Here is a 13,849-nt window from a genome sequence, read left to right as displayed (position 1 = left end):
GTGCAGCTTCAGGGATTTTCTATATCCAGTGTTCTCATTGGAGTAGAACCATCTTGACCTGAGGGGAGAGGAGAAGCTGAGGAACTGTCACCATCCAGCTGCCATAGTGGCCCCTCTCTCCTTCCCCCAATTGTTTCTGAGGGGTATCTGTAGTAGAACCATCTTGACCCGAGGGGAGAGAAGAAGCAGCCGTAACAGATTCTTCTTAAACAAGCGGTCTTTTCTGTTTTATTGTAACTTTTTAAAAAATTACTTGTAATCATCTTATGTAAACCGCTTTGTGAGATCCACCTGAAAAGCTGTATATAAATTCCATAAATAAATAAATAAAGCCTTGGGAATGAAGAGTGGCTTTTACCAGTCTAGGCTGGTGCACAGGCTGCAGCCTTCCCTGGGTAGGGATAGTCCAGCTATGGTTTCCATTAACCTCCCATTTGGATTACTGTAATATGTTATATGTGCAGTTTCCTTTGAAGATCGTCCTAACTGCAGTTTCTGAACTAAATGCAGCAACTAGATTGCTCACTGGGACCACACATTGGGAATGTATCTGACCAGTATTAAAGATGTCTTGCTAATTGCTGCACTATTTCCAAATCCAGTTTAAGATGCTAGTGTTCCTCATAAAGCCCTAAAGGGCTTGATAACCAAGTATCTAAAGAAACTTCTGTTCTAATCTGCCGGTGCCTGATGTTATTTTCTGGGTGGATCTTAATTTCATTTACATTTTATTTATTTATTGAGTATTTATAACCCAGTCTTCATTGAATACTTTCAATCCCAGAGCAAGGAACAATGAAAGTAGTAATAAAAATATGTAGAAAAAAAGATAACGCTATACAAAAATCACAGAATCCATAAAACCAGGTTCAATAAATAACAAACAAATTAACAGCTCCATAATAAGGCAAACAAAGCTACACTGCAATGAGGACAATTAGAATTTCCAATTTAACTAAATACCTGGATAAGGAAAATAGGGCTGAAACAACCAAATAATCTTAACAGCTCCCACCCCATCTCTCATCAACATTGTGCTCTTTATTATCTTGCTGGTGTTGATTTATTGGTACCATGTTTTATATGATTGTAAGCCTTCCTGAAGGAAACTGATAGAGGGCAGTGTAACTTGTAAAAATAATATTTGAAGGTATTGGCTTTGCCCACTTCAGAGCCAACAAGCAAACCAGGTGCTGCATAAATAGACAGTGTGATTTAGACACAGCACCAGAAGCAAAATATTAAAATTGAACATAATGAGCTTATTGATCCAATATTTGTATTGGCTTGGACGTTGCACATTGGTGTAGGCTAGTCAGGAAAACCCCGACTTTTCCCCCTTAGCGTTCAGAGTGTGGTGGCAGACCTGTTCCTACGAAATTGCAGGCTACAACTGCCAAAGCAAGTTGAAAAGCTGAGATACCATACCATAAGTGCTGCTTTAGCCATTGGGCTCTTCTTGCTTAATCATTTTTGTTGACTTGTGTTTCTTTGACTCACTTGGATTTGTATAGAGTGCTCTCTCCTTGTAAACCAGAGTCAACTGGTGAGGGAGTACTGCTTGGTCAATACAGCTTTGAAGTAAAGCCGTTCCCCAACCACTGTTTCCTTTTTGGCTGATTGATAACTCTGGACTTGAGTATGGAAGTTCCTGTACCTGCCAGCCTGTGCTGTAAACTGGGTGCTGATCTGTGGCACAGTCAAAACTGCTTACTTGGTTTTTAATTCTTGGCAATGTCATCAAATGAAAGAGCTGTTGAGTGGAGCGAGTCAGTTTTTCATTTCAGACCATGATCTTCACACAAGAGGATAATGCAGAAGCAAGGTCTTGAGGTGCACTGTGCTATGGCATTTCACCACAACAACAGACATTCTGCTTTGTCCAAAACACTGCCGTAAAAACAGGACCACTTCAGAAAGGATCTGAGCTGTAGAAGCCCACAACACTGCTGTAGGAAACCCAAAGGAACCAAGGAATTAAAGCTGTTGGGTGCTGTCTCCCTCTGCAGATCACACTTGACATCAATTGAAAACTAAAAACTAGAGCATAAGAGGCAGCATGCTTATGCAAACTACTTATTTATTATTTTATTTACATCCTGCCCTTCCTCCCAGCAGGAGCCCAACCAATTTGTTGTTCTCGGTGGACTAGTGCAGAGCTCTTCCTTGGTGGCTTGGTCTATGTCCATAACATCAGTTTAATTGCTGGTGATTTTTTAACCTGGAACACACCTGTGGCGACCAGCTGGGGCAATGTCTGATTCTGCTTTTGCCCTTTAACACAACTGTCAAATTCTCCCACCCTGCGAAACTTGACTGAGGCTTCCTGCACAACCTACTTACAAGCTTTGTGAGGAAACAATAAGCTGGTTCTATTGCATGTGGTTTTGTATTGGTTGCTTGGTGGGTAGTACCATAACATTTATCTGGAAATGGGATGAGTGCGTTGTTGTTCAACGTAGGCTTCAGCCTGTACATTTTACAAGTATATAATTCTACCCCTGGTGTGCCCTCTGCAAATCACCAGAGAACTTCCAGCAGAGCAGAGGAAAACAGAGGGTTGATCAGGATCTAAGAGACCAAGTGGGAAGTCCCCAGTTTGGATTTTATCCCTGCCACAAATTTGCTAGGCAGAAGTCACTTTGTGTGTGAGTTTTCCCACTCTGCAGTAAGGGGATAATAATAATAGAATAGTAGAAATAGAAGAGGCCTATAAGGCCATCAGCTCCCTGATGACTGCAGGAATCCAAGTTAATACTGGTCTATCATATAGGATAGCTGTAAGGATTCCAATGTGGTGTATGGGAAGCACTTCAACTCTTAAAATGATATATTCTAGCTCGGGTTCCCAAACTGTGGTCTGCGAGCTTCATTCGGGTGGTTTTGCACTCCAGATCTGAATTAAGTACATCCATATTTGATAATATAAATGGAAATTGTCTGTTTTAGAGCAATGAGACAAAAGAACTTGAATAATTCTGATATGCCAACAGAAATCAGGTTGGTATGGTGATGGGTTGAGTCCAAGATCGATTGAGAAAGCTGAGCTTTCTGAAAGGCTTAACTGGGCTCCTTGATCTGGACAACAACCTAACTTTAACACTATTCTCAAAATTCTGATTTCTCAAAGCTGCATAAGTGTACAGAACAGATAACAAAGCCAAAATTAACTGAAGGTAGCCACAAATGTTCCATTGTTTTTACATATTCTTTTCACTACCTGCTTTTACTTATGTTTGTTACTTCACTGTGCTATAGGAACTAATTTTTGAGTTCTGGTAAGATTGAGATGTAGGATATATGCTGTACTTGAACAAGTTTCTTGAAATTGCTTGTCAATGTTTTCTGTACCCATTACTTGGAGGTGAAGGGTAAGTGGTTGTCTAGGCCACATAAAGGGCTTAATATCTTTTTATTTAAGAAATGCATGCCTACTTTCTGACTTCAAAAAGCCCTCAAGGTGGTTGACAGACATTAATTTGAAGCCCGTAAAAACAATGAAAATCATAAAATGAAGTAGCAAGCTGCTAAGGCACCAAATTTCCATAATAAAACAACTAATACATAATAAAACAAAGAGATACTAAACGCTGTTAAAAGTGCAAGTGAATAGGATGTACTTTGTCATCATCTGTTACCTTGTATGTGCTTGGTGAAATATTCCACAATTTGGGCACCACCGCAGAAGAGACTTGTTCTCAGCAGCTGGAGGCATATGGAGAAGGGCCTCTGAAGAGGGCCTTAGTTGCCAAGCATGTTCATGTTTCAGGAAGGACTGGTTGTTCTTCAGATGTCCAGGTTGCAGGCAATTTAGGCGTCTCCAGGTTAAGACCTGCATATTGGCCTGGGGACTGGAAAATACTTTCTTTTTTTTAATGTGAGTGATGTAGTAGCCAGACTATAACCTTATTTCTTTTAAATAAAGCTATACAAATCTTTAGTGTGTGAATACCTTTTTAGACCGCCTTTTTAGACCAGTTTACAGCCTAAGTAGTGACAAACTAAAGTTGATGGTCAGTTTTACTAGGCTTGGTACATGGTATCAATTCTGCATTATAAAACACAGCAAACCTTTTGTTCATGGGAACTAGAGAAGATCCAGAAAGTGGAAGGGGGGGTAATTTTCCCCAGTTTATATCCTTGCTGTTCACATCTCACATGGCAAGTAGCTTCTATGGGTGATCATGGCAGCCTTTTTGGCTGAAGAACAAAGTAAAATATGTTAAATAATGGAATTAATTGTGGATTGTAGCATAATTAGTTAATCATTGTTTCAGGGAAGAGAAATGTAGTCACAGGTCAGTACTGAAGCTCAAGGGGAGTAGGAGACCATGGCTAGGAATAAGCAACTTGGCTTCCATGAAGTGACTTTCTGTGTTGGGCATTTGGTGCATCCTTGAATGTGCGCTTTGTGTTTATCAGATAGTGAGCAAACTAGGGACCTTGAGAATGTGGCATAGAGCAATTGAGTACTAACCTTAAGAGCACTTGAAAGAGCTCTGAAAGTTTGTTGTTTGCTTGTTACAAATGAAATATAAGGCATGCACGAATGTTATCTATAACCATTTTCTTTTTTGCTTTTTAAACAGAGCTCAACAAAAACCCAGTGGAAGGCTTTTCAGCAGGTTTAATAGATGACAATGATCTCTATCGATGGGAAGTCCTTATTATTGGCCCTCCAGATACACTGTAGTAAGTATCACTAGAAGCTTAACCAAAGCATTTTGTTGCTTACACATCTAATATTTTGCTAACTAGCTTGTTTCTTCTGCCTTCCTGAAACTGACTTGATTTGTGGGGGTATTAAATATTGGTATAAGAGGTATATATTCTAAATCTGAACAACCCTTGGTTACAGTAATTCTCTCTGAAGTCTAATGGAGATAACTCACTCATCCAGATGCATTATTGTGCATGTAAGAAGTAAAGCTAGCTACCTGTTCCAGTCTCCAAGTAGACACTATTCTGTCTCCCTGCAGGCTACAAGGACAGACTTGCACTATGAATAACTGAAGCAAAAGTATAGCAAGATCTAGATATAGGCTTCCCCTTAACAGTTTGGGAAGAGAGACAGACAAAGATAAATGTTTCAAACAGGCCAAGCTTCATTCTTTCTCTTTCTAGTTCACGAAGCTTGATACCTAAAGAAATTCTAGTATCTCCTCTGATTTTAAAGTGTACACAATTAACACAATTTTCTAAAAAAACAAAAAGCACCTCAATTATCTACATGTATCAAATATGCACCAATAAACAAAGTTCTGGACCAGAGAAAAGGTCATAGTGACATTGACAGCTGGGTTAACAATATTTTTCTAATTATGGGTCCAGTATAGAAGACAATCACACTTATCTTATTCCTTAGGCAGAGGTACTTAAGGGCTGTGAATAATCATTCCTAGTTCTTGCTTCTGAGTGATATGAAGAAAATGTGTAGACTGATAATAAAAACTGATTAAGGTGGCAATCTTAAACACACTTATGAAGCAAGCTGTCTGGAGCACAGTGGGATTTATTTATTATTATTATTTATTATTATTTATTAAATTTATATACCGCCCGACTAGCAATAGCTCTCTGGGTGGTGAACATAAAATAGTATAAAAATACAATGAATAACAAAATAATATTAAAATACAATCAACAATACAATAAACATTATTAAAACTAGATCAATGTAACTTAAAATGCTTCAGAGAATAGGAAGGTTTTGACCTGGCGCCGGAAGGAAAGCAGAGTCGGCGCCAGGCGTACTTCCTCAGGGAGACTGTTCCATAGTTCGGGGGCCACCACTGAGAAGGCCCTAGATCTTGTCATCACCCTCCGGGCCTCCCTGTGAGTTGGAACCCGGAGGAGGGCCTTCGTAGCAGAACGTAGTGCACGGGCCGGTTCATATCGGAAGAGGCGTTCCGCAAGGTATCGTGGTCCTGCACCGTATAAGGCTTTATAGGTTAATACCAACACTTTGAATCTAGCCCAGAAACATATTGGCAACCAGTGCAAGCTGGCCAGAACAGGTGTTATATGCTCGGACCGCTTGGTCCTTGTCAGCAATCTGGCCGCCGCATTTTGCACTAGTTGTAGCTTCCGAACTGTCTTCAAAGGTAGCCCTACGTAAAGCGCATTACAGTAATCCAAACGTGAGGTTACCAGAGCATGTACCACTGATGTAAGGTCCTCTTTACTCAAATAGGGACGTAGCTGGGCTACCAACCGAAGTTGGTAAAACGCATTCCTAACCACCGAGGCTACTTGAGCCTCAAGTGAGAGGGAAGAGTCTAAAAAGACTCCCAGACTACGAACCCGGTCCTTTAGGGGGAGTGTAACCCCGTCCAGGACAGGGTATATATCCACCATCCGATCAGAGAACCCGTCCACCAACAGCATCTCAGTCTTGTCTGGATTGAGCTTCAGTTTGTTAACTCTCATCCAGTCCATTGTCGAGGCCAGGCAACGGTTCAGCAAATCGACAGCCTCACCTGAAGAAGATGAAAAGGAGAAGTAGAGCTGCGTGTCATCAGCATACTGATGACAACGCACTCCAAAACTCCTGATGACCTCTCCCAACGGCTTCATGTAGATATTAAAAAGCAGGGGGGACAAAACTGACCCCTGCGGGACCCCATATTGGAGAGCCCGCGGTGTCGAGCAATGTTCCCCAAGCACTACCTTCTGGAGACGACCCGCCAAGTAGGAGCGGAACCACTGCCAAGCAGTACCTCCAACTCCCAACTCCGCGAGCCTCTCCAGAAGGATACCATGGTCTATGGTATCAAAAGTCGCTGAGAGATCAAGGAGAATCAACAGAGTTACACTCCCTCTGTCTCTTTCCCGACATAGGTCATCGTACAGGGCGACCAAGGCTGTCTCAGTGCCAAAACCGGGCCTAAAACCCGATTGAAATGGATCTAGATAATCAGTTTCATCCAATAGCGCCTGGAGCTGGCCAGCAACCACCCGTTCCAAGACCTTGCCCAGGAATGGAACATTCGCCACTGGCCTGTAGCTGTTAAAATTGTCTGGGTCCAAGGAAGGCTTTTTCAGGAGTGGTCTCACCACTGCCTCTTTCAGACAGCCCGGGACCACTCCCTCTCGTAAAGAGGCATTTATCACTTCCTTGGCCCAGCTACCTGTTCCATTCCTGCTAGTTTTTATCAGCCAGGAGGGGCAAGGATCCAGTACCGAAGTGGTTGCACGTACCTGTCCAAGCACCTTGTCCACGTCCTCGAGTTGAACCAACTGAAGCTCATCCAACAAAACAGGACAAGACTGTGCTCCGGACACCTCACTAGGATCTACTGCTATAACTTGAGAGTCTAGGTCCCGGCGGATACATGAGATCTTATTCTGGAAGTGATCGGCAAACTGATTACAGCGGGCCTCCGATGATTCCACCCTGTCCGGAGGGTTTGAATGGAGAAGCCCCCGGACAACTCGAAAGAGCTCCGCTGGGCGGCAAAGAGATGATTTAATAGTGGCAGCAAAATGATGTTTTTTAGCTGCCTTCACTGCTCCTACATAGAGCTTAGTCGAAGCACTAACCAGCGCATAATTGTATCCGTCGGGAGTTCGTCTCCATTTCCGCTCAAGCCTCCTCCTATCTTGCTTCATCGCTCTCAGCTCCGGAGTATACCATGGAGCTGTATGAGCTCTACACAGGAGAGGGCGTGCAGGAGCGATCGTGTTTACAGCCCGGGTCATCTCCGTATTCCACAGAGCGACCAGGGCTTCAGCAGGAGCGCCAGTCCTATCAGCCGGAAAATCCCCCAGAGCCCTTTGAAAACCTTCAGGATCCATTAGTCTCCGGGGGCGGACCATTTTAATAAGTCCCCCACCCTTGCAGAGGGAAGAGGTTACTGAAAGTCTAAACTTCAGCAAGCAGTGGTCTGTCCATGACAAAGGGAGTGTTGTAAAACTCCCCACATCCAGATCACTTTCCCCATGCTCAGTAGCAAAAACAAGGTCTAGAGTGTGCCCCGATACATGTGTTGGACCACTGACATATTGAGACAGCCCCATGGCTGTCATGGAAGCCATGAAGTCCTGAGCCGCGCCAGACAAAGTGGTCTCGGCATGAATGTTGAAATCCCCCAGTACTATTAGTCTGGGGGACCTCAACAATATATCCGAGACCACTTCCGCCAGCTCAGTTAGGGAAGCCATTGGGCAGCAAGGTGGGCGGTACACCAAAAGGATTCCCAGCCTATCCCTCTGGCCCAACACAAGGTGTAAACACTCCAGGCCAGTAACTGAATGAACATGGTGCTTGGTGAGTGAGATGGAACTCTTATAGACGACAGCGACCCCACCTCCCCCACCCTCAGATCTACCATGATGCTGGACCAGGTACCCCGGTGGGCAGAGCTGAGAGAGACCAACTCCTCCCTGCTCACCCACCCAGGTCTCGGTTATACATGCCAGATCGGCTGCCTCATCCACAATCAAATCGTGGACGAGGGAGGTTTTATTATATACCGATCTGGCATTTAATAACAGCAACTGGAGATCTGAGAGTTGGCTGATAGGACTACCAACGACCTTGCGGGTGTGGGAAGGACCGGAACAAGGCACAGCCACAACATGTCTGGACCGCGTTCCCCTTACCTGGCACGTCCTTCTCACAGCGCCATACCTTCCTTTGCCCGTCACTACGGCAATTGGGGCCCCCTCAAGTCTCCCCGCCTGATGGATAAAACTCTCTCTGAAGCACATAATACAACTAAAATATACAACAATTAAACGTATAAAAACAGCTATATATACAGCCATATATACAGCATATAAACAAACATACATTCATATAATCAGGCACCCATTCATCTCAAATTGCATCAACACACCAACAAAAAGTAAAAAAAAAGAAAAAGAAAGGAGCAGCACAGCAGCAGCAGCCTCTCCTTCCCTTGGGGCGATGCTTTCTTTCTCCTGCAGGGCCTGGGTCTCCCAGGCCACCTCAGCCAGCCGGCTTATGTATCCCTCCAAAGAGGGACAGGTGGTAAGAATCAGTCCTGGCTGGCTGGGTACCTGGGGCCTGGTCCTGCCAGGCAGAAGTCCCTCTGGGAAGGGTGGTGGAGGTGGTGGTCCCGCAGCAGCAGCAGCAGCAGCACAGCAGCAGCAGCCTCTCCTTCCCTTGGGGCGATGCTTTCTTTCTCCTGCAGGGCCTGGGTCTCCCAGGCCACCTCAGCCAGCCGGCTTATGTATCCCTCCAAAGAGGGACAGGTGGTAAGAATCAGTCCTGGCTGGCTGGGTACCTGGGGCCTGGTCCTGCCAGGCAGAAGTCCCTCTGGGAAGGGTGGTGGAGGTGGTGGTCCCGCAGCAGCAGCAGCACAGCAGCAGCAGCCTCTCCATCCCTTGGGGCGATGCTTTCTTTCTCCTGCAGGGCCTGGAGTAAACATGCATAGGAATGCATTGTAAGTTGCAAGTATGAGGCCTAGAGACTTCCATTGCATGATGACGATCTCAGAGTTTATGAAAGGACCTGCTTATGCTACACTGGGGTCAGAGTTGTTTGACAGGGCATGCTGCCACCACTATGGTAATAACGTTTCTCTGTTGGGTGTAGGATGTCCTCAAGCAGGTTGTGCTTCTTCTGCTGCTTGGAGGCAGGAAATGCTGATGCTTGCTTCATTTACATACAGCTCTGCCTGTATTGCTGGGTGTCATCCCAAGGCAGATGCAGTAACTTTGCTGAAGCTAAGCAGGTCTTGGAACTGGTCAGTGCTTGATGGGAGATTCCCCGAGAACCCTTTGTATCAGGAGTGGCCAACATGGTGCCTTCCAGGTATTGTTGGACTACAACTCCATCTTCCCTGATGACTGGCCATGTTGGCTGGGGTCAGTGGGGAGTTGTAGTCCAACAATACTTGGTGGGCATCACATTGGCTACTCCTGCTACTCCCTCGACTTCATGGAAGAAAAGTGGGATATAAATGTAATAAAACAGATATTTTTCTATGTAGAGTAGGTGGTGGTGGGACCGGCAAAATAGAGCCCCACCCTGACAGCCTTGGGCATCACGTTGCATGCTCTGATCTGAATAATTTGGTTTATTCAGAATGGTCTTCATTCCATCTTTGGCTACAGAAATGGAGACTTGCAGCTTAAAATGTAACTTCTCTAGGAAAAATTCCCAAGAATTGTGTGCTTATGACAGTCCATGAAATAGAAAATGGCAGATTAATCTCCTGCATGTTGGCATATTAATGGGGATAAATGCTGGGTATACAAATGGCAAGGCCTGGAAAAATATATAATGTCTGGTAGCATGGGCACCTAGAAGTGTGATGCCTTTGCCTAAGAAATTGAAATATTTCTCTAGTCATGCTCCCAATGGAAAAGAGAGCCATAAAAATGAGGTTACTTTCTTGAACAAGTGATAGTAGCAAGTGGTATTGATATGTGAAAGTGCATGTCTTGCTACTATTACTACTTGACACGTACAAGTTCAGGCATTTGTCCTAGTGTTTGTTCAATTAATATCTGCCTCATACAAGATGCTGTTTTAGGCACTCAGTCAATAAGCTGGTTGTTTCACTAAATAGAGATGATGGTGCAACATGCAGGTGGCTCTACAATACTTACTTCGCAGCAAATGTTTGCCAGTCCTGCATCCATCGAAACCTGAAAGCTTTTTTTAAACTCCATTTGTGGGGAAAGTTTCAATCTGCATATGGTCTTCTGCTCTAGACAGCCGGCAAAAGGGTCTTCACCTGGTTGGCCTGGTTGGCCACCTGGTTGGCCACTGTGAGAAAAGGATGCTGGATTAGATGGGCTACTGGCCTGATCAGCAGGCTCTTCTTATGTTCTTAGATGTTTGAGTCCTTGAGCCCACACCTACAAGATGCGATCCAGTGTAACTAAACACACATATCCCCTTCTCTTTCTTATTTCCTCCTCTTGTTCTCGGACTACATCAGCACTACAGACATGCCGATCAAGAAATTCCTTTTCCCTGTGTCATGTGAGGATTGGTACTGGGGAGGAGGGTTGGGGGTAGAGATGTCTAACAGAGAATTCATAGTACCTTTGCTAAACTACAGTTCTAAGGATTGGAACAGGTGGGAGGCAGGAGATTGTATCCAACTAAATTCTACTTAGAGTATAGAATTGTAGTGTAAACATGCCCTCCCCTTTTTCTTTCCACCCCATCCCAACCTTTTTCATGTTTTGTGTTTTTGTTTATATCAACATACCCATAACAACAAAAAAGGCAAACTAATGTAGAACAAACAGCTGATAGAGGGCTGTGAATAATCATTCCTAGTTCTTGCTTGTTCTGAGTGATATGAAGAAAATGTATAGACTTGCCATACAGCTTGGTTAGCATATAACTTCTGTAATCTATGATATGTAGCTCTAGTTCATATATGGCATTTTCCCATCTGTTGGTGCATTGTTGGACTGTACCTTCTTTTTTGTTTGCTTTAAAAAAGACTGATAATAAAAAGTAGTCACAGTGGAACAATGCAGCAGTAGATGGGAAAATGCCATATATGAACCGGCTACATATCATAGATTATAGAAGGTTTTTTTAAGCAAATGCAGTACCACCCAGGCTGTGATCTGCTTGTAGTTCCCAACCCATTCGTTGGACTTGCAGTTTAGAGTACCACCTCATCAGGTACAATCTAATGAAGGGGAAAAGCAGAACAGGCAGTACGTAGTATTCTGTAAAGCCCATATGATACCATAGCCCAGGTGTTCCCAAACTAGTCCACGGACCACTAGCAGTCCATGAGTTTCACTCAGGTGGTCCACGGTATGTCTTTGGCATAGCTATTGTATTAAATATTCATATTGATTTTAATTGTATTTTTATTGCTTCTTTTATTGCTTATATTGTATTACAATTTTAATTCTGTGGAATTCAGATTGTAATACAATAAAATACAATATATAATATTAATTGTAAAAATCAGTTTGAGATTTAAAAAACCACACAGCATCTAGCACAACACATTACAGTTGCTACCACAAGCAGAAAAACAATTACATGGTCCACCAAGACCCTCTGCAATCTTCAAGTAGCCCGTGGGGGGGGGGGAAGGTTTGGGAGCCAATTCCATAGCCTTTTGGTTGGATCAGTGCCAGCACCAGCAACTCCTTGCAGGCTGAGTAAAGGTGGACGGGGGGAGGGGGAGGCAGTAGGAAGGTCTCCTTCCTCTGAAGGAAAAGGGCTAGATGTAGTGTTGAAAGAAATTAGAAACTGAGATAAAAGACTAATATCTATCATTATTAATAAAAGTAAATAAGCAGGGAATAGAAAGGAAAGGGATAAGAAAGGAACGCTGCTACAGGCGGAAGACATGAATGTAAAAGGAAATTTAAGGGGGTGAAAGAAACTGGTAGTGGATTTTGTGGGGGGAGAAGGGAGAATAAGGAGAGTGTGAAAGTGTTGAGTGTGAAAGAATGGGAACAGGAGATAAGTGAAAAACACTTTTGAGCAGCATGTGTGGATAAGGTAGAGGAAACTATACAAGAAAAAGCCTTCTCCTCCCAGACACTCTGCTTCAGCAAATTCTTCCTAAAATGGGGAAGGTGAGCCATAAAACCTCCATAGTAAATGTCTGCACTTAGCTTGAGAAAAGCTGAGTTATAGAACTCATTGCCCCAAGGAAAAGACTGTGGCAAAGAATTTAGCAATTTGCAAAGATGGATTAGATACCAGTAATTGCCAACTGATTATACAGCCACAAGAGTGTCTGTATACTATAGCCAGCGTGGATTTTTCGCATTCTGCAATGTTAAATTGAAAATACCCTCCATGCCATTCTGATGCTTCCCATAAGCTCATTTCAAAGCAAAACCTTACAAAACTTACGCTTGCTTAACAACCTGCTAAATTTTCATGGCGATACACAAAACAGTCAGAGAGAATCGAGAGTTCAAAGTGACCGGAGGGGAATGTTGTGGGAGGAGTGGGAAGCCACTATATTAAACGGCTGGGCGGCAGATCCTGGAGGGGTGGTGGCAGGCCACGCCAGTTTAGGGGAACAAGGGATAGATACGTTATACCCATCCCTTGTTCCGGGCCTGTACACAACCAGATGATAACTGGGGGATGCAGGACTCCATCCAACCTTCGACTGCTGTTGTGTAACGCCAGGTCTGTGGTACAGAAGTCATCTCTCATCCACGATATGATCTTGGATGAGGACGCAGACCTGGTGTGTATTACGGAGACCTGGCTGGACGAGGCCTCAGCTCCCATACTTGAGGCCATGTGTTCAGCTGGTTTCCGATATGCACAGCAGCCGAGGATTGGTAGGCAGGGAGTGGGAGTGGCAGTTATCTATCGGGAGTCCTTGATTTTTGCCAGACCTCCCCTCCACGAGACCAAGTTTGTCGATTGCATGTACTGGAGGTTGGGCCCAAAGGGCAGTTTAGGGATTCTACTTGTGTACCGCCCATCCCGCTGCACAGCAGACTCCCTAGCCGAGGTGCTCGAGATGGTCTCGGCTGTGCGATTGCTCTCCCCCAACCTATTAGTTTTGGGGGACTTCAACGTGCATGCTGAGACCGTTCTCATGGGAGCCCCTCGGGATTTCATTGAAACCATGATGTCTTGGGAACTGCACCCTAGTAATATAGGGCCCACCCATGTAGCCGGTCATGCTCTTGACCTTGTGTTTGTCTCGGGAGGGGAGGGGAGTGCTCTGAAAATGGGGGCTGTTTCTTCTAACCCCGTGTCATGGTCAGATCACTATCTGGTAAATATAGACCTTTCAATGCCACACACCCTCCGCAGGGGTCGAGGACCTATTAAGATGGTCCGCCCCAGACGCCTGATGGAATCTAAGATTCTCCCAGGCATTTTAAATGCATTTTAAATACATTTTAAATATATTTA

General features: G+C 44.2%; 1 protein-coding gene across 2 annotated transcripts in view; it reads left to right on the top strand.

Moving 5' to 3' along the window:
* UBE2G1 (ubiquitin conjugating enzyme E2 G1) overlaps window positions 1-13,849 on the top strand; it is a 44,333-nt gene that overhangs the window by 18,605 nt on the left and 11,879 nt on the right. For both annotated transcript variants that reach the window (XR_009759832.1, XM_061604761.1), the window contains exon 2: window positions 4,590-4,692. Coding sequence is in view for 1 of the 2 variants with exons in the window: in XM_061604761.1 (XP_061460745.1) it covers window positions 4,590-4,692 (103 nt within the window). In the remaining variant the exon portion in view is untranslated. The remainder of the gene's footprint in view (window positions 1-4,589; window positions 4,693-13,849) is intronic.

Source organism: Rhineura floridana, chromosome 21 (genome assembly GCF_030035675.1).
Source record: "Rhineura floridana isolate rRhiFlo1 chromosome 21, rRhiFlo1.hap2, whole genome shotgun sequence".
In the NCBI taxonomy this organism is placed as follows: Eukaryota; Metazoa; Chordata; class Lepidosauria; order Squamata; family Rhineuridae; genus Rhineura; species Rhineura floridana.
This window is presented reverse-complemented; position numbering and strand designations above follow the sequence as displayed.